The sequence below is a fragment of the Coffea eugenioides genome, chromosome 6 (genome assembly GCF_003713205.1).
Source record: "Coffea eugenioides isolate CCC68of chromosome 6, Ceug_1.0, whole genome shotgun sequence".
NCBI lineage: Eukaryota > Viridiplantae > Streptophyta > Magnoliopsida > Gentianales > Rubiaceae > Coffea > Coffea eugenioides.
The window spans coordinates 2408010-2434139 of NC_040040.1; the positions used below are offsets into that span (position 1 = coordinate 2408010).

The 26130-nt window shown below is 39.0% G+C and overlaps 4 protein-coding genes across 9 annotated transcripts; 1 reads left to right on the top strand and 3 right to left on the bottom strand.

The window, feature by feature from the left end:
• Positions 1 to 2077: 2077 nt before the first annotated feature.
• On the bottom strand, positions 2078 to 5219 carry LOC113773122 (transcription factor DIVARICATA-like). The gene is made up of 2 exons (XM_027317666.1): positions 3451 to 5219; positions 2078 to 3114 (listed from the first exon to the last, which is right to left on the bottom strand). Exons 1-2 carry the CDS (start codon positions 3873 to 3875, stop codon positions 2637 to 2639), a joined length of 903 nt encoding a protein of 300 aa, XP_027173467.1. The 5' UTR covers positions 3876 to 5219; the 3' UTR covers positions 2078 to 2636.
• A 6710-nt stretch (positions 5220 to 11929) lies between these two features.
• Positions 11930 to 14767, bottom strand: LOC113775070 (laccase-4). The gene is made up of 5 exons (XM_027319801.1): positions 14611 to 14767; positions 14061 to 14212; positions 13716 to 13960; positions 12412 to 13470; positions 11930 to 12292 (listed from the first exon to the last, which is right to left on the bottom strand). Exons 1-5 carry the CDS (start codon positions 14707 to 14709, stop codon positions 12162 to 12164), a joined length of 1686 nt encoding a protein of 561 aa, XP_027175602.1. The 5' UTR covers positions 14710 to 14767; the 3' UTR covers positions 11930 to 12161.
• A 4503-nt stretch (positions 14768 to 19270) lies between these two features.
• On the top strand, positions 19271 to 20840 carry LOC113776135. Its single transcript, XM_027321230.1, has 2 exons — positions 19271 to 20162; positions 20247 to 20840. The coding sequence occupies exons 1-2, from the start codon at positions 19824 to 19826 to the stop codon at positions 20688 to 20690; spliced, it is 783 nt and encodes a 260-aa protein (XP_027177031.1). The 5' UTR covers positions 19271 to 19823; the 3' UTR covers positions 20691 to 20840.
• LOC113776133 (pentatricopeptide repeat-containing protein At3g09060) lies at positions 20535 to 24028 on the bottom strand. 6 transcript variants are annotated; one of them, XM_027321226.1, is made up of 4 exons: positions 21755 to 24028; positions 21578 to 21654; positions 20977 to 21375; positions 20535 to 20620 (listed from the first exon to the last, which is right to left on the bottom strand). In XM_027321226.1, exon 1 carries the CDS (start codon positions 23862 to 23864, stop codon positions 21777 to 21779), a length of 2088 nt encoding a protein of 695 aa, XP_027177027.1. In that variant the 5' UTR covers positions 23865 to 24028; the 3' UTR covers positions 20535 to 20620; positions 20977 to 21375; positions 21578 to 21654; positions 21755 to 21776. The 6 variants fall into 6 exon arrangements, with proteins under 6 accessions (XP_027177027.1, XP_027177026.1, XP_027177028.1 ...); XM_027321225.1 differs by having other exon boundaries at positions 21534 to 21654; XM_027321227.1 differs by having other exon boundaries at positions 20977 to 21171; positions 21306 to 21654.
• Between the last annotated feature and the right edge of the window lie 2102 nt (positions 24029 to 26130).

Sequence of the window (26130 nt, forward strand, 5' to 3'; positions counted from 1 at the left end):
TAAGGTCAAAAGTGATACTGCTGGCCTCCACAGTGAAGGAAGCAGAATACCTTCATTCTTTACGAAGCTAATAAATAATCGTTTGAACTCCCAGTCTTGCAGTATTATAGCATATATATACTTTGAAAGGACTTCCTCGTTGGCGCACTTAAAATACGTTTAATATATTTCGTGAATATACACAATTATTATACTCTTTGTATTTAAACATATTTTTTTCAAATTAACTAAACTTTTTTCTAAAAAACTAATACTAAAATCCTTCTTACCTATTCAAACATGGGCTGTGGCATCTCCCATGCACTTCGAAGTCTTCTTCGTACCTTTTCCTTAGAATGTGACAAAATCTCCTACTGTTGTTGTGTCTGTCTGTCCTCGTGCATCTGTGGGCCGAGAAAGAGGCATAATGGAGAAGTCCAAAAAGTGCTCTTTCCCTTGTCTGTAATCTTTATTTGCAATGATGCATGCGATACGTCGTACGTTAGAAGCTCTGCTGATGTATTGTTTTTATGGGATACCATTATCATTTTGAAGCAAGGTATCAGAATCTCTTGTTAAAAGAAAAAGAAAGAAAGAAAGAAGGAAATGAGGTAAAGGAATTTGGATCACAGAAATATTTGGGCTGTGAGGCTCAGGATTTGGTCGTAATATGCTTCACAGGCGTATATCAATTTAGAATAAAGTGCCAAAGTGCTTTTCCAAAGCAACAAGTTGCTGAAAGTGCATCTTTAGTTTAGAGAGGAAAGAGTGGGCAGTTGTGTCATTTGCTGAAAAGGTTTGTAGGAGTGGTCACATTATTGTTTGTTGATGCAGGGCTCAATTCTTCGGCTAGTTTCTTTGGCTTTGGCTAGTGCCTGGAATTGTCAAGTGCAAGTTGCTTTAGGCGACATTACCATCAGAAACAGCGGACTTTAATAGCGAAAAAACCATGCATGCAAACCAATAATTGCTGCAGTAAAGCACAAATCATGAAGCTTTTTGGCGATTGAAAGTTCTTGGAAACCGACTCTCAATTCATAAATTGCATAGCTCAACGTTGTGCAAGGCATGGTAGTGGTGGTTTGGCTGGAAGCTAAAATTAAAAGAACATGGTAGGCTAGGGACTCAAAGGACATCGAACATGTTTCGTTTACTGCCTGCCAGATTATCACAAAACGCTTCCTCTTTCCTTCTGATTCAGAATAGTAGTAATAAGGGCTTGTTAGGGACTATATGTATATGTATTACTTACTCACTTTCTGATGAATTCATAGCTCCAAATTCACTCCCCGAAAGGAGAGGTTCTGGGCCAAATGCACATCAGGACGTCTTGGTAACACGATACTTGCTAACTTTTGCAAAGCAAGAATCTTTAGTTAGCATTTAGATTATCTTTTGAGTGAGAATTTATATATATTAATACCATGTCAAAAAAAAAAAGAAGGGAATCATTGCCATGGACGGTGGTGTTGCTATAGAATTGGATTCATGGCCAGAATTATCGTAAACATTTGCCAAAATATATATATATATATATATATATATATATATGTATAGGGGTATAAAAAGTTGTGTATTGTTCACAGTACACTCATGTGGATTTGCAGTTTCTTATTTTAACAATTGACTTGAGTTGAATCTTCTGCTTGGCTCTTAATCTTTTTTGGCTTTCTTTTTTGCAAAAGAGAGAATCATCGCCAGCAAGACAACACCAAAAAAGAGATGAGGATGGAAAGCATTAGATGTTTGTCTTTGTCGGGTCGGTGACCGGGGAAAATGGTCAGATCAGAAGTGGTTCTCAGACTTGATTCTATTCTTATAATTATGGGTATGGATGCTTAAGTCCGCTCTTGCCTCGTCATAACAACAGCAGGAGAAGCAGTTGGGTTCTCTTCATGGATGGATGGATAGGCACCGAGGCCAGAGATTTGAATAGCGTTCCCCGTTCCCAACCCAACCAGGCCCTTGTACTGTTTCCTTAATAATTGTATGCATTTTATTGATTTCTTCCTGTTTAGACGACAACGTGGAGTTTGACGCGCAAATGGACCTTTCACTTTCACACATAAGTGATAAGATAAGACCAAGACCGGCTAGATTTAGTTCATTTTATTGGGGTGCTGATGAATTGTTTGTGGATAACAAATGTTGTTCCACAGACACCTACCAGAAGTCGGCAGAGAAAATCTAGTTTGAGTTCCGAATGTCATCCTAGATTGAAAAATCATATGGACAAGTTTTAATTGAAGTACTCCAATTCCAACAGCTTCTAAAGCCTTGAATCATGTGGTGGAAGGTTCATCATCTAGATGACATTCGGTCAGGTCAACGTTGTTTGGAATTGGAACGTGTACACCTGCTAATTAAAAAAGCGAAGCACAGCAACGCCCTTTTTTTCCATGCCGCAGTCTTAGCTATGTATGCGAACGTCCGGAGAGGACGAAGCCAGAAAGTAGGGAGGATAGCAGACGAAGATGAACTTCCCTTCAAGCTACGACCCTTTTAAATGACCTAATTAAAAATCCAGTGTGGCCTCTGATTATCTCTGTCTGCTACACAAACTACCGTCCATGCACGCTATTTACATCCTTTTTGACAAACAAAACCTTGTAAAATAGGCTTCCATTCTGCATCGACTAAATGATGCATTGCGGCACTTAACTTTGAAAAAATGAATTGTCATCTCCAAACTGGAATCCATGCAAAGCAATGCCATGCGTGTTACAATCACTAGGCCTTTGTCCATATGAAATTATCTGATGAGGTGTTGATGTTGTGCTGCTGTTTGAAAGGTGGAATGCCATGGTTGCTCCTTGATTTGGTGGGTTATAGTCGTAAAATGCTTTGGAGATACCATTCATATCGGAATTGGCTGATGGCTGAAGAACTGGGGACGATTCATCTGTCGATGGAGGTGTGTCATCATCAGGGGAGGGAGACTTCTTTTCAGCAAGATTTACGGTTGTGATATCATGAATGCTTGATCTCCTTTTATCTTTTCCCCCAGAAAGCTGCCTGATAAAGTACTTCTGGGCATGACTGGCGACCTGAGTCGGCGTCCTAGTGGTCACGAAGTTGCGAGATATATTTCGCCAGTCACCTTTACCATATTTCTTGAGACCCAAAAGAAATTGCCTGACGGTTCAAAATCAATAGATTAATTCGTGTATTACTATTAGCCAGGAGGAGGGGAAGAAAGAATATCTAAAATCAACAACTTGAGGTTTTGAAAACAATCTTAAACAAAATTTCGGCACGAAGAGACTGACTGGTGGTCCTGGTTTTCCAAATCTTGTAGCTAGTTGACTCTATACTTCGACGAGTTATGTTTGATGATCCGGTTTCAAAATCAAATCCATTTCAATTAAGCGCTACAAAGAAGCTATAAGCCATAGAATCTGGGCATGTTTAAGCTGCAGTTTGAAAATAAAGACTGGGAGACGAGGCTATATGGCGTTGGAGCTAAATCACCTGTGTTCTTCCTCTGTCCAGGGAACACCTTTCTTTCTTTCATGATCAGAAGAGCGATTGGATGAGTTTCGCTTTCCCCCTGGGCCGTAGAATTGCTTCAGGCCGTCATAGTCGTGATCGTTTACCCACTCTAACGTGAAAGAGTCACCTGTGTACCCAGGAATGGGTATTAAACCAGCCTCAATGTCACCAACATCGTCAACCAATTCTCTGTATTGTTTGATCACGTCACTCACGGTCTTACCCGGGATCATAGTGGCCACATTGAACCATCTATCCGGGGTATCCTTGTCAAATAAAGCCAGCGCATTCTCAAACCTCTTGTTCTCTTCTGGAGTCCATTTTGCTCCTTTGCTTTCCTCAAACAACCAACTGGAGTTCCCGAGATAGGGCGAGGGAGAGAGAATTTCCATCCCTCGGTTCATCGGAGCTAAAAAAAAAAGATTTTGGCGACAAAAAGGCTGGAAGAGAGAATCGATGGAAAATTTAGCCGAGGAAACAATTCCTCGGGAGAACCCAGAGAGGAAATGCGGAGGAAGTAGTGGTTTCTGGTTCTAGGGCCAGATGAGCATTTAATCAACAGGCATTATGTGAAAAGAATCTGAATACCTTTTGGACACGGTTATACGAGGTGAGGGAATCTTGAAAAGGGCCCTCAATTCTCCAAAGCCCAAGGAGAATTCAATATGCTTTGGAAAAAGTAGATGTTAGTAAATTGTCAATGGCAAACATCAGGGCACTTTATGAGATCCTAAAGGCAAGAAAGATAGGGCACCCCTCAATAAAACCCCATTTTCAACGTTAGTCCTAAGACTCCTTAACACTTGAGAACAGAAAGGGAGAGCGTTTAAGCTCCAAGAACAGAATCAGAGAATAGGCAAAAGAGCAAGCTATCTGAAGAAACCAAAAAGTCGAAAAAACATCCTATGAGTTCATTCATAGAGCTGCAATTTGGATGCTTAGATAAGAAAGGCATAATGGAGGAAAAGAGATGCTAGTTCTATACCTATACTTGAAAAGAAGCAAGGAGATCCCAATTCCCAAAAGACTTGGAGCAGTAAAAAGTGAAAAAGGGTTTCTTCTCCCTTTATATTTTTCTTTCTGGGTGGAAGGTTTCCTTCTCCCTCGAGTTGTATGTCGTAGATGGACAGGAACCAAGAAAAACTAGCACTCTGCTAGCTAGCTACGAAACTTCCACAAGGTGCTCAAGGGATGGGAAGTGAAAGCAAAAGCACTTGGGAGCGCAGAGATCCAGCAACTTGTAATTGTACTTTCTGCGACCAAAAGTAGTGATCCACAGACAGCTGACAAGTGATACCAGATCACCTATGCTAGTATTAAGGAAATGGGGCGGTGGGAGACCCAGGGAGATGGAGGTCGTCGAGGTGTGATTGGCTGAATTGGTTGCGACTGCTGCCCAACCCAAAAAGAATGCAAAATTGTTCTCATCAACTAAAATCTCAATTTAGAAAAGGTAAAAGAAAGAGGGAGAAGGTGAAGAGGAGGCAAAGAAGCAAGCTGGCCAATCAAAAGCCCGAAGAGACAATTCTGTCATTTGCTGAAACGGATGCAGCAAAATAGCGAATTTTCATTGTGATTGAAAGGCTGAAAAAAAAAAAGAAAAAATATACTTACTTAATGAGAAAGTTGGAAGTGGCTTGGGAATGGCGGTGGTGTAATTGTAGGTATTCTTATCCCCTTTTTTGTACGGCTGAAGCTCCTGATCTGCCCCATGTTTTAGCTTATTCATCTCTTCCTGTGTAGCCATAAAATTAAAAACGATTCAAGGAAAGCTTTGTAAAAATGATCGAGTAAGTGCTGGGCGGTTTCCTTCCAATTTCTTTACTATAAAATTGGGGCGTTGCTATTGCCAGTGCACTTCCTATAATGTCACAGAAAATTTGCTGCTTGGGACAGAATTACCCTCGAGGTCAAAGTTCTATCTTATTATTTGGTCTCACTCGTACCTTTCATTTCATTGGATTAAACTAGGGATGGTAACAGGGACGTACACTTATGGCTGATGGTTGGAATAAAGTGCAAAATGCAGAAAAAAATAACGTTAGATCTTTCATATATCAAACCAACGCTACTAAAAAGTCTATTAAAAAAAACAAATATAACAATCAAAAGGAGAGCTATACATGAAATGAGATGAAATATGACTCATCTCAAAGGGAAAAAAAAAATAGAAATGAAATAGGAATGTTTGCTTCTCCCGGGTTTTATTTTTTGTTTTGGAATTACGATGGATCTGTCTCCAAATTATTTGGAGACAGAGGATGATGGGCTCTCCAAATTACGTAAATTCGATATTAGCGTTAGTCAAGAGGATTGGGTATGCATAAATAAGTACGGTCGCAAACTCGCCCAAACTTCTAAATGTGCAACGCCCGAAGACAATAAGAATATAGCACAATCAACAAAACAGTCACTATGGTGGGATTCAATGTACTTGCTGTGCGTACGAAATAAAGCTTAGATGATAAAGTAAGAGTAATATCGCAACGGATCTTCTGTCCCACACTCTGTGCCATTCTCTGTCCCACTTTTTATTATATTGCTATTTCTCCTTCATAAATATCATGTTTTAGTTCTTTTTGTTTACTTATGATTCAATAACTATTAATTCAGTAAAAAATAAATACAACAGCTTCAAAAAAGCAATATATAATAGAAAATTAAAAAATACAGCAGAAAATGCATAAAAAATCTCATTTTTTATGCATTTTGATTTTTTGAGTTTGTTAAATTTTGTGTATTACTGAATTAATAGTTATTGGATCTTAAGGAAACAAAAAAGAACTAAAACATGATGTTTATGAAAGAGAAATAGCAATATAATAAAAAGTGGGACAGAGAATGGCACAGAGTGTGGGACAGAAGATCCGTTGCGGAGTAATATATAGATATACTAATTCAGCCACTGAGATTAGCTCAGTGGCCACCAAGGAAGTAGGGTTCAAATTCCATCTATAATGAAAAAAATTTAAGAGTGGTTCGAAAAGCATCTCTTTGATTTAGTAAAGTCTGTGTGTACTTGCTAACTCTTTACACAAGCTTCTCTAGACTCATTCTCCCCTGTAATTTAGGATAGAATAGGTTATACAATTGTTATCGTTTTCGAAAAATATATATATATATATAGATACACTAATTTTTTATTTTTTTTCAGTTGGGGGTATCCGAGACCACCCGACTAATCCCACCAACCCCGAGGAGAGCGGGCCCCACCGATCCTCAGGAATGTTACCCCGAGCTGCCCAAACTTGGAATCGAACTCAGGACCGACGCCTTAACTAAGGAACGCGAAGTCCGCCCGAACAACCCGTGGGAGCATATATAGATACACTAATTCAATACTCTGGAATGCAGTGAAACTGTAGCTTTATATTACTATTATTATTATTCTGCAGTAGTCTCTATGGTCTGCTCATCTGCCATCTTAAATTATCTAATGAATGATACGTATTTGAAAATGAAATCATGTTACTTTCAATCCAGTTGTTGAAACTTGTTACACTACTAACCGGTACTACAATTAAAGGAAATTGATAAAACAATAATAATAATAATAACTTAAGCCTTTGTGTTTTTTTTTTTTTTTTTTTGCCTGACGGAGTGGGTGTCCGGGTCAAGTCCGTAAAGGCGGCCCGACTAATCCCACTCCGGCCCAGCCCAACGCCCCAATCAGACCTAGCACGATATATGCACGGAGGAACTGATGTTGCTGCGGAGGTTCGACCCCAGGACCTAACGGTCCCGAGGAAGAGGCGCCAACCACCAGCCCATTCACGTGGGGGCTAAGCCTTTGTGTTTACTTTTACCAATGCTACCCCTGACCTCTAAGCTGGAGCAACTTCTGCAAAAAATCTGAAACATTGACCCAGTGGCGTTGTTTGGGACTGAAAGTGAGGAGCAGCAGCATACTACTATAGTAAGTATAAGAGCTCGGCCAGAATTTCCAAAAACGGAAAGATTCCTACTACTACCGCGTTTCCAAAAAAAAAGGCATGTGGTTAGGTGATGAGGTCATGCGGGCCCCCGCTTGGTTCGTACAGCTTGGCGTTTTCATTAATTTATTTATTACTCACCTCCCACGGCTACTACCACGCTTACGGCCTACCTACTAAGGAGTGGTTGCCTAGTCTTTAGGGCATTTACAGAGTGTAACCACGTAGTATTTCACTCTTTTTTATTATATTTTTATTTATAATGAATTACATTTTACACATTATAATAGTATGGATTCACAATCAAATTAAATATTTATTTTAATAATGCACAATTCATATCTTGTAAATAAATAAATAATTTTTTAAAAATAATTTCATTATTTTTTTAAAAATAAATTATTATCTTTCATTAATTTTTTTTTACTTTTTGGATTTTTTATTTTCTAAAAAATAATATTATTAATTTCTGAGTTTAAACAATATATCTTTTTCTATCTCTCAAAAAATAATATATTGTTATTTTCTAAAAAATAATTATGTAATTATTAAACAACAATGTAATACCTCAAATGTGAGAATATCATAATAATTCATACTTAATTAATAATTCTTTATGTAATTAATTGAACTCCATAACATAATATTACATAATTTCAAAAAATAAAATACAAATAATAACATAATGAATACTAGTTTTCATTGTTATATTGCCTCCGAAGTCTGAACCGTTCCCAAATATGCTCGACCTAGTCCGATTGAAGTTGATTTGGGTAATTTGGAAAATTTTGGTGGTTTTTGTGCTGAAGATGAATTTTATATATTTAGAGTATTCAACATATTTCTAAAACTACTAAAATTTTCATCCATAATCACAAAAATATTAAAATTTTAGAAAATTGTGCAAAGAGGTTGAGGAAAATGAGGGAGAGAGTAAGAGAAATAATATAATAAGATAGTAAAATATGAAAAAAAATTTGGGTGTCTTGTGTGTTTATATAAAGGGAACCAAAAAATGACCATTGAAAAAAAAAATTGAATGTTAACTAGCTCTATGAAATTTTAACTGTTGTTTATGTTTAACAAATTTATCCGTTGCAAAAAAATGACTCACTATTTCCTCCTTTTTAATAGCATTTACACCCATCATTTTGATGATGCGTGTAATGCTCGTTCCACAACAACAATGGATAGTCGTGTAATAAGTTTGTGTCATGGGAGGTGTTATACTTCCCATAACATGCCATTGGAGTTGCTCTCTATAGGAAATGTGAGATGTCACTATACTATTACGTACCGTCACAAAGGTTGAAGAACTTGATGGTATCAATTTAAACTCTCCAATCGAAATCCAACTTTTGATTAGCTTCTCCTTTTTCCGGTTTTTTTGTGCGGTGAAAAATGTTCCAAATGTGTGAACGATTTTGAACGGGTCATAATCGAATAATTAGATCAATCCAATTAAATGGATATAAATGGGCATCCATTTATGCTATTTTAATAAATGGGTATGGATATACCCAATTACCTATTTATTCACTTAAAATTCTACTTATTTTTTTATTTTTAAAATATTGTTTGACAAGAAATAATGATATTTTATTGTTATTAGATTGATAAGAAACTCAAATTTATTTGCTTAATACTCAATAAAAATTGAGTTTAAATGTATAATTATTTTTAAGTAGGTATAAATGGGTGAGTCGAATAAACCCACCACTCATCAATTAAGCGAAAAATATTCTAGAAAGACTTGTACGTTAGTATTAAAATGCAGTAAGGTGGTAAATTTAAACTTAGGAAAGTTCAAACCTCTTAATAAAAGTTGCATTTTTCTTGTAAAAAAAAAGGTGCTAAATTTAAACTAAGGAAATGCTTAAATGTGAACAATGATAAATATGTACGTATGCATTGGAAAAGGTATTCAATATTTACATGATGAATATCGGGGCTCTCGCACTTCGCAAACATTTTGATGGAATTTGATGCCAAGAGGATTTGCAAGAGAGTGAATTCTACAATGCGTTCTTTCCGCAAATATCCCGTGTTCTCTGTAATTATATTCCGTTCTCGTGGTCAACTTAGTAAATAGACGCAATTTGTGCCGAAAATCTGCTTGGGCTCTTATGATACACTGAATTAAACCACACCTAAACCCAGACAAGTGTTTTGGACTCCGGACCCCATACATCAAACCACCCTGGCCCAACAACCATCTGCCAAGGCCTAGACCCAGAACTCCATCCCAAGTCACACAGAAAAAGAAGAGCGTTTTTTTTTTTTTTGTGGCAGAAAGCGAAAATAAACAAGCGAGGGTTAATTTTACTTTGCATGCTTTAACTACGCTCGAATTTTAGTTTAGTTTTCAAACTTTAAAACATGACGATTTAGTTCTTAAAGTATGCGATTTCTCATACTTTATTTCTTAAAGGGAAATTTGCCAAATTGGTCCCTAACATTTATCAAAAATACTTTTTTAGTCCCTAACATATAAAATCAGCCAAAATTGTCCTTCACATTTAAATTGTGATCCAATTTGGTCCTAATGCTCGTTTTTGCTCCTTTCTCCGGCTAAAAATAGCACGTCCCTCTCGCGTGGTCATATTTTCAAGGGCAAAATTGGAAAACAAAAGCTTTACTCAACTGGCTAGTCTGTTACATTGTGTAGCAATTTGTGCACCGAGAGAGACAAAGAGAGAGAGAGATTCATCAGCTAGCGGTAGAATCTTATCATCATCATGTCCCCAATTGTAATCAGCAATACAATTCCTCTTTCAAAGTTGATAAGATTACTGCTATTATCATTATCATCATCGGCAATACCTACCCGATTTGAAATCTCCCAATCGATCCGTAATATCCCTCACATATGAAAACCTTTTCAGGATCAAAACAGCAATGGAAAAGGAAGATGGGCAGTGGCGCCAAGCAGAAGCAGCTACCCAAGTGGAAAATCCACTTTGAGAAATCCCCAAAGCAAAAAATCCAACCTCCTCTGGAATTCGTATGCCCCATCCCGGCTCCCTCATGGTTGACCCCGTTATTGTCTCCTCCGGCCACTCCTTCGAGCGTAACTGCATCGATGCCTGCGAGTCCCTCAACTTCAGGCCCACCCTCCCCGACAGCTCTGTTCCCGATTTCTCCACCCTCATCCCTAACCTCGCCCTCAAGTCCGATGTTCTCTGCTGGTGCCATTTTACTCTCTTTACCCCTCCTCCCAAACCCTTCGATTTCTGCTCCGCTCATAACCTCATTTTGTACCTTATTGCTCGCTTCCCGTTCCCAACAGAAGCCTAATAATCAATTATCAAAGTTCTCTTCCCAAGAAACCGAGCTGACTCGAACGCCTAGTCAAATTTCCGCCAGCTCCAAGGAATTTGTGACGGCCGCCACTGTCATCAACAGGCCCACCACTCCTCTACCTTTAGCCACCCGCCCCTATTGTTGCTGCTCTTCTTCGTCCTCCTCAGATATTGAGTCCTTGTGTCACTCTAGCTCCCTCGAAGAAGACAAGTTCATGACCAAGCTCCGGAGCTCTTAAGTGTTCGAGCAAGAGGAGGCTCTGCTTTCCCTCCGGAAACTAGCCCGGACCCACGAGGAATCCCGAGTGAATCTCTACACTGCGTGTCTACTCTCGACTCTCCGGCCTCTGATCACCTCCAAATATGCTTCTGTTCAGGTGAACTCAGTCACCGTTGTGGTGAACCTATCCTTAGAGAGTCGAAGCAAGATAAAGATCGTGAGGTCAGGGATCGTCCCCAGTGGATCTGGGATTTGTGTTTTCCAATTTTGCCTTTGAAAATATGACCACGTGAAATGGGCGTGCTATTTTTAGCCGGAGAAAGGAGCAAAAACGAGCATTAGGACCAAATTGGATCACAATTTAAATGTGAAGGACAATTTTGGCTGATTTTATATGTTAGGGACTAAAAAAGTGTTTTTGATAAATGTTAGGGACCAATTTGGCAAATTTCCCTTTCTTAAAATATAAAATCTATTCCACTTTGATTCCTAATGTATAATATTTATTTCACTCTAGTTCTTCAAGTATAAAACTTATCTTACTTAGGTATAAAATTGTCTTTCATCAATAATTTTACTTAAGTGAAATAAAGTTTATATTTTAAGAACTAGAGCGCTGTATATCAAAATTTAGAGATTAGAGTAGAAATCCCAATATATTTGACTTTGAGGGATACAAAGTCAAATTAATCCAACAAACAAACAAAAGAAAAAACCTTAAAAGACTTGCGCCTCTGGTTTGATTCTCAATCCCTCTCATTTCTCCTTTCCTTTATATGGTCAGCAGTTCCCATTAGAGAAGAGAGAGAGAGAGATATATAACCCCATTCAATCAATGTTATGAATCAAGACACGAATATATTTTGCCCGTTTCAATCATTAATATGAATCAAGACGATAATAAATTGGTGTTGTTGATTGGCTTCTCTCTTTTTTTTTTTATTAGTATTTCCGGTTAAAGAATAGTTAATGCACACCGTGGGAATAATCATTGCTGTGAAAAATAAAATAAAATCATTGCTATGATTTGCATGGATTAAATTTAAAAAGCACTTGGATACAATCCCTTTAGCATAATTACCAAAATCTCTTGAGCAAAAAATTCCTCTACTCAAAAGACATGTACACCCAGGGGATCTCGAAAGAAAATCTGTACTAATTAACTCATCTTGCGCCTCCTCTTGTGTTCTTCTTATTCATGTTCTGACTTGGTCTTCGCGATGTACTACTGATATCTCAGCATTTAGGAAGATCACTGGGAGGTGGTAGAAGAGACTCGTTAGGTCCCTTGCCATTGTCAACCAGGAATGCCATTTTCAGCCCCCATGTCGTGTGCACCTCTAGGTGGCAATGCATAAACCAGACGCCTGAGAATACACACAATTAAAGCAATATTTCAATACAAAATAAAACGATGATGTAAATTAAAAAATATATATATCTAGAAGACTAATAAATAAATACATAGATGGTGGTTCAACATTACCTGGATTGTCTGCTCGGAATCGAATAGCCACCCATCCACCAGTTGGTACTCCGATGGTGTTCCTCTCGACGGGGTCAACGAGATTAAATTTCTTGGGATCTGTCTTGGGATTGAAATTCCCTAGACCCCTGCCAACAGCAAAAAAGTTGAAGCCGTGGAGATGGACTGGATGGTTCTCAGGGGCAACGATTCCAGTGTCCTGCAAAACCACCTGGACCGTGGCATTGTAAGGCAGTCTGTAAACCTTTGTTCCATTCTTAGTCTGTAGGTTTGCTGGAGGCGTTCCCGTATAATTGAAGGGACTGGGCGGATTCCCTGGAAAGTCGGTGGTAAAGACTCCATTTATATTGAAGAAATGCGCCTGGAGCAGCGCTACGGTTGGCATCACGAAGGTGACGTTGTTTACGCTGGCCACCACCCGGCTACCGTTGGCGGCTTTGCAAGTAGGACACGGGTTAATCCCCAAACCCACCACGAAGAAAAGGGAGTGATCCACGGTCTGCGGAACCTGGGCAGGGTATTTTTTGGAATTAAGGCTTCGGAGGGAATTAGTGAATTTGTTAGCGACCGGGGTAGCATTCAGTGCTGGTGCGGTGGTAAAGGTGGTAGGGGAACTGGAAAGTGTTCCTGAATAATGTAAGGTGGCTGTGGCTGAGGTGTTGTCGACGGCGATGGTAGAGTCCATGAAGGTAGAGGCAGAAACCATGTATTTGCCAGCGGACTGGTCAGCTGTTACGATGACGTTGGTAGTTTGGCCAGGGGCGACTAGGATGGTGTCGGTTTTGAAGGGTTTTACGTAGGTGGCATCGACTTCTACCACTGTCATTGTGTGTCCTGCGATCTTGAAGAAGAGTTCCTCATTGAGTGCAGCATTGATAACTCGGAGCAAGTAGCTCTTCCCTGGTTCCACGCTCAACGTGAACCCACCTTGGTCTGATGAACAGTTTGCGACAGCTCCAGGATGACCGTTGATGGTATGAGCGTCAGAGACATTGGGAGCCATCCCTGATTTTAGTGCCTCATTGATCACTGCTTCGGTGTCTGACTTCCACCATTCACCTGCAGTAGTTTCGAAGTTTAACTGGTGAGTTCCACCATCCCTGATTTTAGTGCAACCGGACTGCATGCTTGGAATTCAGTGTACATTACATATACTGAATATAACGTAGGGTACTGTATTAGAGGAGGGTTTTTAGAGTTCTTCTCCTCAGACTGAGTATGGTCAGGGGTGAAGTAAAAACAAAAAACGAAAAAGGAAAAAATGAAAAGAAAAAAAATGGTGATAATTGACATAGCTCTCTCACCTAATACGACAACGTTTTCGTGATGGGGCTTGGGAAATGGATACAACACACCACGCTTAGGCAAAATGACCACAGCACCGTGTACGGTGGCCCTCAGCCATAAGATATGAGCGTGCCAAAGTAGGGTACCCCTTTGGCCTGTGATTGTGAAGTTGTATACGTAGCTTTGCCCTGGCTGGATTGGGCATTGTGTAATGTATGCAGGTCCATCTGCCCATCCTGTCCGAAGCTGCCTGACACCGTGCCTGCCATGTTTTTCCAACAAATATACGACATCCCAAAACATTTACCACTATAATATATACATTACTGATCCAACTAAAACAAGATTCTTGATTTAATTACCAGTGGATTGATACGTTATACTTGACATGGTTGACGACCCTGACGAGAACAGTGTCATCTTCCCGGGCATATAAAGTTGGTCCTGGGGACTTTCCATTCACGGTGACAATGGGCTTACTTGAACACAAGCGGGTGAAGTTCTTCAGCACCACCTGCTCACAGAAGTAATCCCAACCAAATTACAGCTGCAAAGGCCTACGTTGGAGAGACTACTAAATACCCAATTTGCACCACCCTACGCTCTCACTACCAAATACTATCGTTTTTCTGAAAATTCGTTACCAGAAGGGGGAAAAAAAAGGGTCATCATTCCCTCCATCCCGGCGGGATTTATTTCAAAAATTCAAATACAAGTTCGATAACTAATGCTGAAGTACATTTGCCCAATTTGATTTCTTCAGTCTAAAATTCATGTCGATAATATGCATTTAAAGGGAAAAAAACTACATTTTTGCATGGGCATGCAGCAATAAGTATGATCTACGTCAAATTGAAGTACTGGTTTAGTGTGTGTGTGTGTGGGCATTTTAAAAGAAAAATGTTGTCTTACATCGAATTTGTAGTGGCGAACTCTGCAGTGGACAAGTGCGGGAAATAAGAAAAGTGCCAGGATCAAAATTTGAACCGAGGAGGAGGAGTAGCCACCCATCTACGTCTTCTTTGCTGTCTTGTCTCTGTGTAACTTCAGTGGTTTTTAGCGTCGTTGCGGTTGCGCTCGGGCTGTCAGCCATGACTGGCTAACCAACCTTATATAGGTGATAAAGGTCATTGCCTCATTGCCTGCTGCCCAGTCCTCTATCTTCAGTAGGTGAATGGATGGATCATTCGTGGATCCTTGAAATACAAGCTTTTCTTCAGAAAACTAACGTTTGCCTATCGTTTCTTGCATATTACATAAAGTATTTTTATCTACTGCACCAATTCCATTTCATAAATTAATCTTACTGCCATCCTTTCACCCACCCTTATTCATCTAATGACTTGGACATATGAACCATTCAACTCAATTGCTTTAGCTTGCTCTAAATCTTGTGGATATATTTGTTCCCCTCTATTTTTATTTTATTTTTTTTGCTTTTCGTGGTTGTTATTTCATGCAAATCACAAATTAAACACACACCATTCTTTTCTTTTCTTTTCTTTTCTTTTTTTAACATATAAACTTTTCTACCCTACGATTAGTTCTACTTTGACGAAGCATCCTGAAATTCACTTTTCAAAAGATTTCTATTTTTCTTTTGGGCTCTGGTTTTGTTTTGTTGGGGGGGTTGGGGTGCGGGAGCTAAAACGTCCCTAGTAAACCAGTCACTAATTTTGATTTTTGACTAGTTTAATATGTTTCTTCAAATTGCATTAAGCTAGGGTGACCAGCAAAACAATCCAGAAATCAGCTGGTGATCTGGTCCGAGGGACCATCTCAATTGGTTGGTGAAACATTGCCAAAGTCTAAAAGTGCTTGCTTACGCATTCATGGTAACAGAGATTCAAAAGTTAGTCCGCAAATAGTCCCCTTTCATTTCTAGAATCAAATTCGTCACTTCATTCAGGTTGGTTTTAATCCCTGTTTTTCTTGCATGACTTCGCAATTACATTTTCAAAAGTGCTCCTACTTCGGCCCTTTTTCAAACGGTTTCGACACCCCAACACCCCGAGACAACCCTATAAAAAAAATAGTAAAAAAGAAAAATGGGGACGATTAAAATGAACTACAGAATGTCTCTTCCAGAAGTCCGGAAAATATATAAATTGCCAGTCCGTCCCCTTCACAAAACCAGAATCCCTGCACCATTTCTCTTTTATCTTAATTTTTCCCTCGAACTTTTAGAAAGATTATGCTTGCCAGCCTGTTAATGCGTGATTGTCTATATAAACTATTTATTTATTTATAGTTTAAGAAGGAAATGAGAAAGAAAGATGTGGAAGGGTGAACTCAAGATGATGGAAATTTAACACCTTCATTTAAACGAGATACAAATCCTGCAGATGCTCTGTTGTGAAATTAACATGCATTATGTTGCAGATAACCCTAGTTGAAATCATCAGGTGAGAATTCGTTAATGCTTCTATCTTGATCGGCTTTAAATATCCCCATCCTCGACGGATGAAACCAGCAATAATGCTTAATGATTAAATTTGGCATCCTATGCTTTGAGGGGGAAAAAAATCAATATTAAAAACTAAACTTGTTAATAACGTGCTAGTAATTTTTATTTGGGAATTCCAAGTACGTATGATACGATTATTGACAGCTTGGGAGATGAAAGCAAAAAGGGAGAATGGTAGCATACCCTTCCTAAGCAACACCTAGATTTAGTTGCTACATGGTTGTCAAATTCCTTTCAGGTATGCATCAGTCAGTTTCTTGTAGCTCCCACCGCCATGAGGACATCATATGTACATAGTTTGAACGCTAAGGCTAAGCCAACTAGCATCAGATTACTTGGTTAACTCACTCACTCATTATTGTCTCATCAGCCCATTTTATCTACCTCCTTCCCGGTTGATTGATGGATCCTTGAACACAATGATGATTGGTACTTGTACTAAATCCTAAAATATTTTTATTTGTGGTTGAGTTTTAGCGTTTGAAACTGATTCTTACTGTTTTCGCATGAGCTGGTGGCGGACTTTATCGTCCCTTCTTAGTGGTGATGCCATCATTACCATGTTTTAGTTTCCACAGTTTAATTAAGGTGGCAGATTGACTTTCCCTTACTGCGGAGATGTGCCGAACAAAGCCACGAACCTAATTAATAAACCAGTAAAATGCTAAAAATGCTTGGTTTTCTGTTTCTCACTTCGAAATTAGTACTTGATTTTGAGTTGTTTCTTTCTTTTATCCCTTCCCAACCCCATTGAAATTACTCGTTTTTGGTTGTTTCTTTTTTTTTTTTAACCCTCCTATCCCTTTTCATCCCCATCTTGAATTGTTCCCTTTTTTCTTTTAACCCTTCCATCCCTTCTCATATCTTTTCCTGAATTTTATAGCGATGAAAACTCTAAAAATCTCGCTGGGATGACTCCAGTAATTTCAATTTTGAGCCTTACCTACTCACGGAAAGAATGACATAAACTTCCATCTGAGTCCTCTTTTGGATTTCATTATTGCACAAGGCTTGAAGATGTATGAGTGGCCCTTGCAAATAACACTACCCCGGCAAACTAAATGGGTACAACTACAGAACAAACTAAACACCAGAAAACGTTACAAACCATCTTGAAGTGGAAGAAGGTAATTTATTGGTGAATTTTACCAAAGCTACAAAACACGGTCCGTACTCTCTCTTCTTTTTCTTTTTTTCCCTGTTTTCTGCATGAAATATGAATGTGAGTATGTATTTGATCTCCGTTGTCTTGGACGTGATTGTGGCTAAAGACCAGTTTGATCAAATAGCCGTGTTCATGGCACCTCAAGAGGGAGATGGAAACGCTCCTCCTCAATCATGCTGACCTAACCCAATCTCCCGTAAAAAAAAAAAAAAAAAAGAAATAGACATTGAGTGAGCCGTCAATGATGGTGTTAAGCAGTGCTTTAAAGCTCGGACCGGACCGATCGGCTAAATCAAGATTTGGATGACAGGATGAGTATTCGATCCGAGTAAATGTAAAAAATCGGGTGGCAGAGATCCGGTCAAGAACCGGGTCCAATTGGGGTTAAATTGGAAAACCAAATCTGCCAAAAAGCCCGGTTCTATTTTCCCAAGTTTCTAAATTTTTTCTAGGCAAAAAAAAAAAATTTCAGCCTTTCACTCCCCAAATCTTCAAATGAATCAATGGCGGAACGAATCTGCAATGGAGAAGTTGCTCCATCCACACTCCTTAAAGAAAACTAATAAGGAAAAGAAGAAACAAATCTAAAAAGAAAATAAAAAGAACAAAGAGATAGAAGGGAAAGTAAAAGAACAAGAACTTTGCAGTTTTTGTTTGATTAGATAAAGACAAGAAAGTCAACCATGGAACTAGATAGGAAGAAAAATTTGACACAAAAAGAAGCGGAGGAAAAGACCTAAGTTGAAATTGGAAGATGAAACTCATGAAACAGAGAGTCAGACGGCTGAGAAATAAAGGCCACAAGAGAATGAATTAGAGTTAGACCCCCTAAGTTTTTCAGTATCTTATTTTTCTCCCTGAACATTTTGGATAATTATACAAGTTCCTGTGATATTTCTTGATTTTCATTTGCAACATTAATCGTAAATACACTCTCAAAAAAGGTGCTTTTCAACTTTTTAAATATTTGATTTTAGGGTTAATTCCACTTTGTCCCCCCAAACTTTGGGCGATTATCCATTTAAATCCCTAAACTTCAAAATGGGACACTTAAGTTCCTAAACTTATAAATACCTCCCACTTAAGTCCCTGAACATATAAAATGGGACACTTAAATCCCTAAACCCTTATAAAATGGGACACTTCGACCACCAACGGCATTCAGGATTTGTTAACAATTTTTCTTAAGTGTGAGGTATTTATAAGTTTAGGGACTTAAGTGTCCCATTTTGAAGTTTAGGGATTTAAGTGGATAATCGTCCAAAGTTTGGGGGGACAAAGTGGAATTAACCCTTGATTTTAATCCCTCGATGTTTTAAATAATCGTAAATACACTCTCAAACTTCTATGTGCAAATTTGACTTTATATTTTTACAAATGAGCCTCAATTTGTTCATTCTCTTGAAAAAATATACAATATGCATTTGAATCTTAAGAACATTAGCCAATAAATTTAAAATTTTGATTTTTGTGTTTTATTTGAAAGTCTTGTTAACTAGTTGATGTTAATTATCATTTGTTGAGTTTACAATTAAGTTATTTTTTTATGAACTTGATGGGCAAGGAATATGATGGTGAAAATGAATTTTCACTACACTTATAGTCAATTTTTAATGTTATGAATCCACTGATCCCTGATCACTGAACTTGTCCGAGTCATGGTCCGAATTTCAAAACATAGGTCTGAAGTAAACAGTGGGCTACCTGCCCTGCCATGCATGCGCGTACACTCAAGTTTATGGCTTTATGACTGGTTTACCTTTTCCTAATGGGAAGACGGCGGCCTGCTGTTCCTACACAGGGGTCGCCACCGCAGCATCAATATGAAATAATCTGTTTTGAATAAAAATATATAGTGTGTATTTTCTATCACAATTTCTTCGGTCTATCAATTGCTTCATCGCCATTTAACTGCAGTTATATATTTAAAAGCAATATTGTCAAAAACATATATACATTCAAAAGCTGTCTGTCTAATTCTTTTTTTTTTTTTTAATTTTTTGGATCTCCAAATTGGACGACTCAAAAGTCCCTTTTCTCAAATGACTCAAAAATTCCACGTAATCTTCATGTTTCCCAAACGACTTGACTGCTGCCTCAGCTTAGATTTGCAACACCTGAACCCTACCACAAAACTCCATTAACTTCAATTAAGCAATCACCAGCAGTAAACTTCGGTAATTTTGTCCGCACAATATTTTGAGCAGACCTCACTTTTTCTTGAAGTTCAACGAACAAGAATCAAGATGAGAGACAATAGTTGAACCGTTGCCCTACAAAGTCTCAATTCTTTTGTCATGACCAATAAACGAGCCGTTGTTCAAAGGGAGTAGCATCAAATTTGCTTTTTAAACCAATAAAAACAAATCCATACAAGTCAGACAGAGGTCTTGCCGACGAGATAATGCAACTTAATGAGAGGTTCAAAACGCCTCCGCAGCGCTTGCACAATTGCCCCCTCCCTCTCTCTCTCTCTCTTCCTCTCTTACTTGGATGACAGCAAATATGATGTCCCTAAAAGCATTTCAATCCCCTTTTACTCCAAACAAGCACGCTTTACTCCGAGGAAGAGATTACTCCAAGAGGAAGTACACCAACCTCCTCCTATGCAAGGCAAACGAATCAGATTCGGGAACACCGCCACCTGAAGGAGATAGAAGAAAGCAGGAATTGCTTGCCCGAATAGCAATGCTGCAAGCCCAAAAACTACGTCTTACTGATTACTTAGATGAAAGGTCCGCATATCTGACCCAGTTTGCAGAAGAAGCCAATGCTGAAATTGATCAAATAGGTGAAAATGCTCTCAAAGAACTTGATGAAGCTGGCTCCAGGGTCTGTTTGATCTCTTCTTTATCAAGAACATAATTTCTACTAGGAAATTAACTTATAACCACTTCAACTAATTTTCTTGAGCAGATAATGGAAAACATAGAGAGCCAGATGCAAGCCTTTGAAGAATCGGCAGAATTGAATAAGCAGGAGATTGAAGAAAGTGAGAAGAAGTTGGCAGATTTCGAAGGCCAAATTGAGGAGGACAGAAACGAAGGTCTGTTCTTCAAGAACTTGCGCCAGAAAACACCCCCTGGAAAAGAGAGAGCTGAGGAGGAGAGAATGAAGCTTAGAGAGCTTACCAAGGAAAATGCTGGGTCTAAAACTAGGAGGAACATTTACCTTGCACTAATAGGCTTGGTACTTATTGGAATTTGTGATGCGTCGATCACTTCATCATCTGACTGGCGTAAGGTAGCAGTTCTTGGAGCAATCTTGGTGGGTTTGCTTTCTCAACTCCTCTACGAGCAAATGATGTTGTCAGAGACAGAAAAAACAGAACAAAACAAAAGCAAAATAGATAAAGAGTGATTTTTTTTCTCCCCACACCACTGAGATATTTGATTTCACTATAGCAGTTTAAGAGAAAACAATTTGAGTGTCGCATGAGTTATAACCCCAAATAAGGTCTTACCATTTGGGGCTAATACATCAAGCAAATTTAGTTTTGCATCATTGCTAGGTTCTGGAGGATCCCACTACGACCACCAAACCTTCTTTTTTGATGCTTTCCAATGGAAATTTACCAATGAGAATACAACCAAGACACATGAAGGATATGTGAATTGAAAAAGACTAAAAGCGGAAGCTTCCAGACCTGTAACAAATCACTTAAAATTGCTGCATGTACTACTATCACTTAGGCCAGCTAAACTCTGGTTCAGCAAAGAAGCTGCAAAATTAAGTGCAAATCAGTTTGCTAACAAAACTTCCAGGAAAAATTATCAACCTACTCAAACCTTAAGCCCAATGCTGTAAGTAGACATGATTCATCTATTCAATCCATCCGTACCTGAACCAAAAATTCACCACAGTTACCATATAATGGCTTATGCCTTACAAACTCTCAAAGCAACTTTCACGTGGACAAGAAGTCCAGAATTATATGCATTTATGACAGGAATAAGGGTTTGGTGACTTGGATACCAAGATTCTAGGAACTTCGAACGCAAATGTGCCTTCACAGTTGACATGACCAATGCTTTTTGCAACTAACCTGCAAGACCAAAATAATCTTAGGATGCAGAACACGAAAAGCAGTAGATCCTTAATCTTGGGAAACACTATTCAAATATCACTTCTTTGAAGAAAGAAAGTAATGCTCATATAGTCTGTAATATCTGTCATTTCACATCCAGGAGGTAACTTGAGAACCTGAGAGAGTTGACTTGCAATATGAACTTCAAACTATTGCATACCGATAGCAGGAACTTGTCTTGCTTGAGTGGAGTTCACATAAATTCGAACACCAACGTTTAACCATATGAGACTCAAGCTGCAATCGAAATGGTGATCTATTAAATCTAATCAATCAATAAAAGAAGCAAAACAAGGAGGCTAAGCCAATAAGAGTCAGTAAGATTTAGAAATCTAACTTTTCAAGATCTAGAACCAAGATCATGTTGAAGCCCGTTCAATAAGAACTGCTCTGACAAGTATGTTCCAAGTGATTATGGTAGGAACAATTTTCTTACTCAAAGCATCATTCAAGAATGACATTGCATACGACATTCTATTGCAAGAACAAAGTCCTTTGAGGGTGATATTATATGAAATGATGTCTGGCTGAAGCCAACCTCTCAAAATGCGAGCCCAGATGACTAATGCATTTTTGCAGTCCCTGGCTTTATAAAAGCCCTCCATTAGAGAATTATGAGTAACAAGGTTTGGCACACAGTTCAACTGACTCATGTTGAGATACAGATGTAAAGCAACGTCAATTTTGCCAGCCAAACAGAGGCCATGAATCATTATATTGTGCATGGTAACATCTGGCGTCAAACCCTTGCTGACAACTTGGCTCCACAAGTTAAGGGCCAAGTTAATCTTATAGCCTTGACAAAGACCTCTCATTAACAAGCTATATGTAATCATATCCGGCTTCCATCCTTTTTCCAGCATTTCCTTCACAAGCTCATATGCTTCAGCAAACCTTTCACCTTTGCACAGTCCATCTATAATCGTGTTATAAGTGACAATATTTGGGGAACAGTTTATGCTGTTCATTTTGTGTAAAAGCTTGAGAGCATCCTTCATCTTAGAAGCTTGGACAAATCCATCAATAAGTGCATTGCACAACTGGGAATTTGGTTTACAGCCGCATTTGATCATCTGAGCAAGCACCCTAACTGCTTTGTCTAGTGTACCTTCTCTGCATAACCCAGAAATCATTGCTGAATATGCAAAAGCATCAAGAACATTTCCTTTATCTTTTGCCTCTTCCAAAACCAACAAAGCCCTGAAAAGGAGTCCATTCTGACAAAACCCATAAACTAAAGTTCCATAAGTTGCAGAATCAGCAGATAGTTCAGTCTCCACCAAGAGCTTCCAAAGTGCACTTGCTTCATCCACCTTTCCATTCTCAAATAAAGTTCTCATAAAAATGTTGAAGCTAACAATATTGCGACAACCCTCCCTTCCCATCAACTCCCACAACTCAAAGCTCCTCCTAATATCCCCAGCCCGGCCATATCCATTAAGCATTGCATTATAAACAACAACGTCAGGAAACACCTTAGTGTCAATCATTTCTGCAAAAACTGCCTCTGCCCCATCTATATTCCCTAACTCACACAGCCCATGAATCAACGAGCTACATGTAAACAAATCCATTTTCCGCTCATTTTTCCTCATTCTGCTCCACAACTCCAGAGCCTCAGTAAACCTTCGGCATTTGCACAACCCACTAATCATAACATTATAGCTAATCACACTTGGATAGACACTTGATCCCCTTATCATCCTCTCCCACGTCTCATTAGCTCCCGCTAAATCCCCTTTCTTGAAAAAACCATTAATTAGGATATTGTAACATGTCACGTCCGGAATCACACCCCTCTCAGACATTTCGTCGAGCAGTTTCAAGGCGCTGCGCAAATCCCCAACTTTAGCAAGCCCATCAATCAATGTCCCGTAACCATACACATCAGGCTTGAAACCGTTGTCCCACAACCAATTCAGCAGCTCTTTAGCGTTATCAAATTTCCTCCTTCTACATGAAAGCTTGATCAAAATGTTGTAGGTTTCTAAATTTGGCGCCACCCCCATTGTCTCAAAGGATCTAAAAAACAACTCCGCTTTGCTCAGTTGATTTGACACCACAAAAGCGTTGAGCAGAGTATTGTACGACCTAATACCGGGTCCGCACCCAAAGATTTCCACCATGTTTTGAAAAGTTTCAACTGCTTTGTCGACGAGTAAGTTCTTGGAATACGCTTTGATCACAGTCAATGCAACGTCCTCAGAGCACTGGAATTTCTGGGTTTGGATCATATCAACGATTTCGCCAATGCGAGGCGGAAGTTTCCCATTCGAGTTGGAAAGGCAGAGGCGGCGAAGGATGTGGTGGAAGACGACGGCGGTGTGGGTATAACCCGGGTGTTGACTAGCAGAGTCGAAAAGAGAGAGCGCTGAGTTGAGATTCTTTTCGGATTTGAGGAGCTTTAAGAGATGTTTGGAAGTGAGGTTTTTGGGCAGTTGAGCCATAGAGAACTGAAGGGTTACCAATAGGAATGCGTGGTCTCATCATAGCATGGTCGTTTCTTCTTTAATTTGCTGTTGAAGATTAGCGCCTGTGCGATATGACGAGGACGGGGTAACTCCAGTGCCGGCTGAGATTCTTCTGACATAAACACATCCCGAGTTCTAAGTCTCCATATCCGTAATCGTGCGCCAGGGACGATGGGAATGGTTGAGGCTAATATATAGGGTTAATCGCAATTTATCCCCTTTAAGTATGGGTCATTTTTCACTTTACCTCCCAACGTTTGTTTTTCTTCAGTTTATCCCAAATACTAACAGTCAACTCTAACGGAGATTAACAGAATAATAAAAAGACAGTAATACCCTTAAGAAAATAATGAACAACCCAAAATACCCATATGTCAAAGGTTTATGAAACGGATAAAAACAAATTTCCAAAATTGCCCTGGAACAATGGAGGAGGAAATTTCCCTCCATCGGGCACATGGGACAAGAAAAGGGAAACCAGAAGACAAAAGGTTTCCTTCCTTTTTGTCATTGTCGGTCAAGTCTCTCTCCCCTCTATCAGCCTTTTTCTTCTTCTGTATTCCTAGCAAAACCTCCATTAAAGAACATGAAACGACACCAGAAATAGAAACGGCACCTGCTTTGCGGGTCGGACCCAGGTGCAATTGACCCATCGGTGGTGAAATCTCAATTGGGAAGGAGGAAAGTGAAGTTCGTTGGGTGGATTGTGAAAGGTGACGACGAACCTCAGAAGAGAGGAGGACTGGGGCTGCTTGTGGTGGTAGTGGCGGTCGGCGTCGTGGTGCTGAAGAAGAAGAGCGGTGACGATACCAGTCCACCAGCCGTCCCTATAGTAGGCAGGCGACGACGTCGCCTAGGTCGAAATAGGGTTCAGAAGAAAGAGGGTCAGGAGGAGGCACAGGGTTGAGGAATTCGGCATTGATGTACTCGCGGAGAGGGACATTGGAGCCCTCCTCGGCGACGAGGGTGTGGTACTGGACGTAGGCCTTACTATTGGAGTGGAATTTGAATTTGCGCTTCTTAGCAGAAGAAGCAGAGGAGGAAAAAGAAGAAGCATATAATTTTTTGAATTTTATGTTGGTGAGAAAGCTTCTTGCACGTTTACTGGCTGATGCTTAGGTTAGTTTGAAACATCTGTGATTTCCTAATGGATAATTTCCTCCTCTGTAACTTTTTTGCTCATATTCTGCTTTGCTCTGTTGGATTAGTACTCGTGGGTCTGTTAGAATAATCCAAACTGTTTCTGAAGGCTTTGAACTGTCATGTTAGCCTGAGGATTATGTTAGCCTGAGGATTAGTTAAAATTCACAGTATGTCAGATAGCTAATTCACTCTGCTGTTCTTTGAAATCAAACTTTTTATGTTTATTCAAAAAGTGATAGTCTGAATCTTTGGAAGAAAAAAATCTCTTTTAAAGAGGAAAAAGTGCTAAGCAACTTTTTAAGTGTTCAACTGATGAAATTGAAAAAGTGAGGGTAACTAGGTGCTGGAGGAAGGAAATACTTAAGAGACTATGAAAGTGACAATTCAACAGAAATATTATCAAGTAGAAAACCATGCACCACCTTGAACTGCTCATGAAAAATGCACACATCCAACTCAAAATCAATTTGCAATAACTACGGAGCCCTATTAACTACCCAATGGCAATTTCGGCATCTTGAAGTTTTTAACGTGCAATTGCTGACGGAGGGAGTAAACTGAGAAAAAACAAACATTGTGGGGTAAAGTGAGAAATGACCTATACTTAAAGGGGATAAAGTGCGATTAACCCTAATATATATCTATAGTTATCTGTCTAACCGTGATCATATGGTAATATATTAGGTGTCATATATTAGGCTGTCATGGCTACAGTTACATTCTTGGCTAAAAAGATAGAACGAAGAAGAAAGAAATGCGATATAAAATTTTTCCTTTTTCCCTTGCGATTTTTTTATTTTGCCCTTAAAGTTTGCAAGACATATGCACTTTTCGGCCCATTTGTTAAGTGAGTTTTTTAGGTGTTTATCTAAAATTTTACTATAACTTACTGTAGAAGTTTTTAAAAAAATATTTGAAGTGTATTTTTTTTTGAATATTTTGAAGTGTATAATTTAAAAACTTTGAGAAGTTTTTTGAAGTTACTGTAGTTAAAGTTTTTAAAAAGCTTGTAACAAATAAACTTGGTAAAAAATTTATCTGCCAAATAAGTTCAATTGTGAGAGATCATCATTTCATATCACGTGTGAGGAGTATAAAA

What these genes read in the sequence shown, in the direction of transcription:
- LOC113773122 (XM_027317666.1), bottom strand. Translation starts at nt 3,875, where the DNA reads ATGAACCGAGGGATGGAAATTCTCTCTCCCTCGCCCTATCTCGGGAAC. An exon ending in TGGACAGAGGAAGAACACAG is followed by an intron (nt 3,115 to 3,450) that starts GTGATTTAGCTC and finishes TTGAACCGTCAG; the next exon opens with GCAATTTCTTTTGGGTCTCA.
- LOC113775070 (XM_027319801.1), bottom strand. Translation starts at nt 14,709, where the DNA reads ATGGGTGGCTACTCCTCCTCCTCGGTTCAAATTTTGATCCTGGCACTT. An exon ending in TTCGCCACTACAAATTCGAT is followed by an intron (nt 14,213 to 14,610) that starts GTAAGACAACAT and finishes TTCTGTGAGCAG; the next exon opens with GTGGTGCTGAAGAACTTCAC. An exon ending in CGAAAACGTTGTCGTATTAG is followed by an intron (nt 13,471 to 13,715) that starts GTGAGAGAGCTA and finishes AAACTACTGCAG; the next exon opens with GTGAATGGTGGAAGTCAGAC.
- LOC113776135 (XM_027321230.1), top strand. Translation starts at nt 19,824, where the DNA reads ATGACAGCAAATATGATGTCCCTAAAAGCATTTCAATCCCCTTTTACT. An exon ending in TTGATGAAGCTGGCTCCAGG is followed by an intron (nt 20,163 to 20,246) that starts GTCTGTTTGATC and finishes TTTCTTGAGCAG; the next exon opens with ATAATGGAAAACATAGAGAG.
- LOC113776133 (XM_027321226.1), bottom strand. Translation starts at nt 23,864, where the DNA reads ATGGCTCAACTGCCCAAAAACCTCACTTCCAAACATCTCTTAAAGCTC.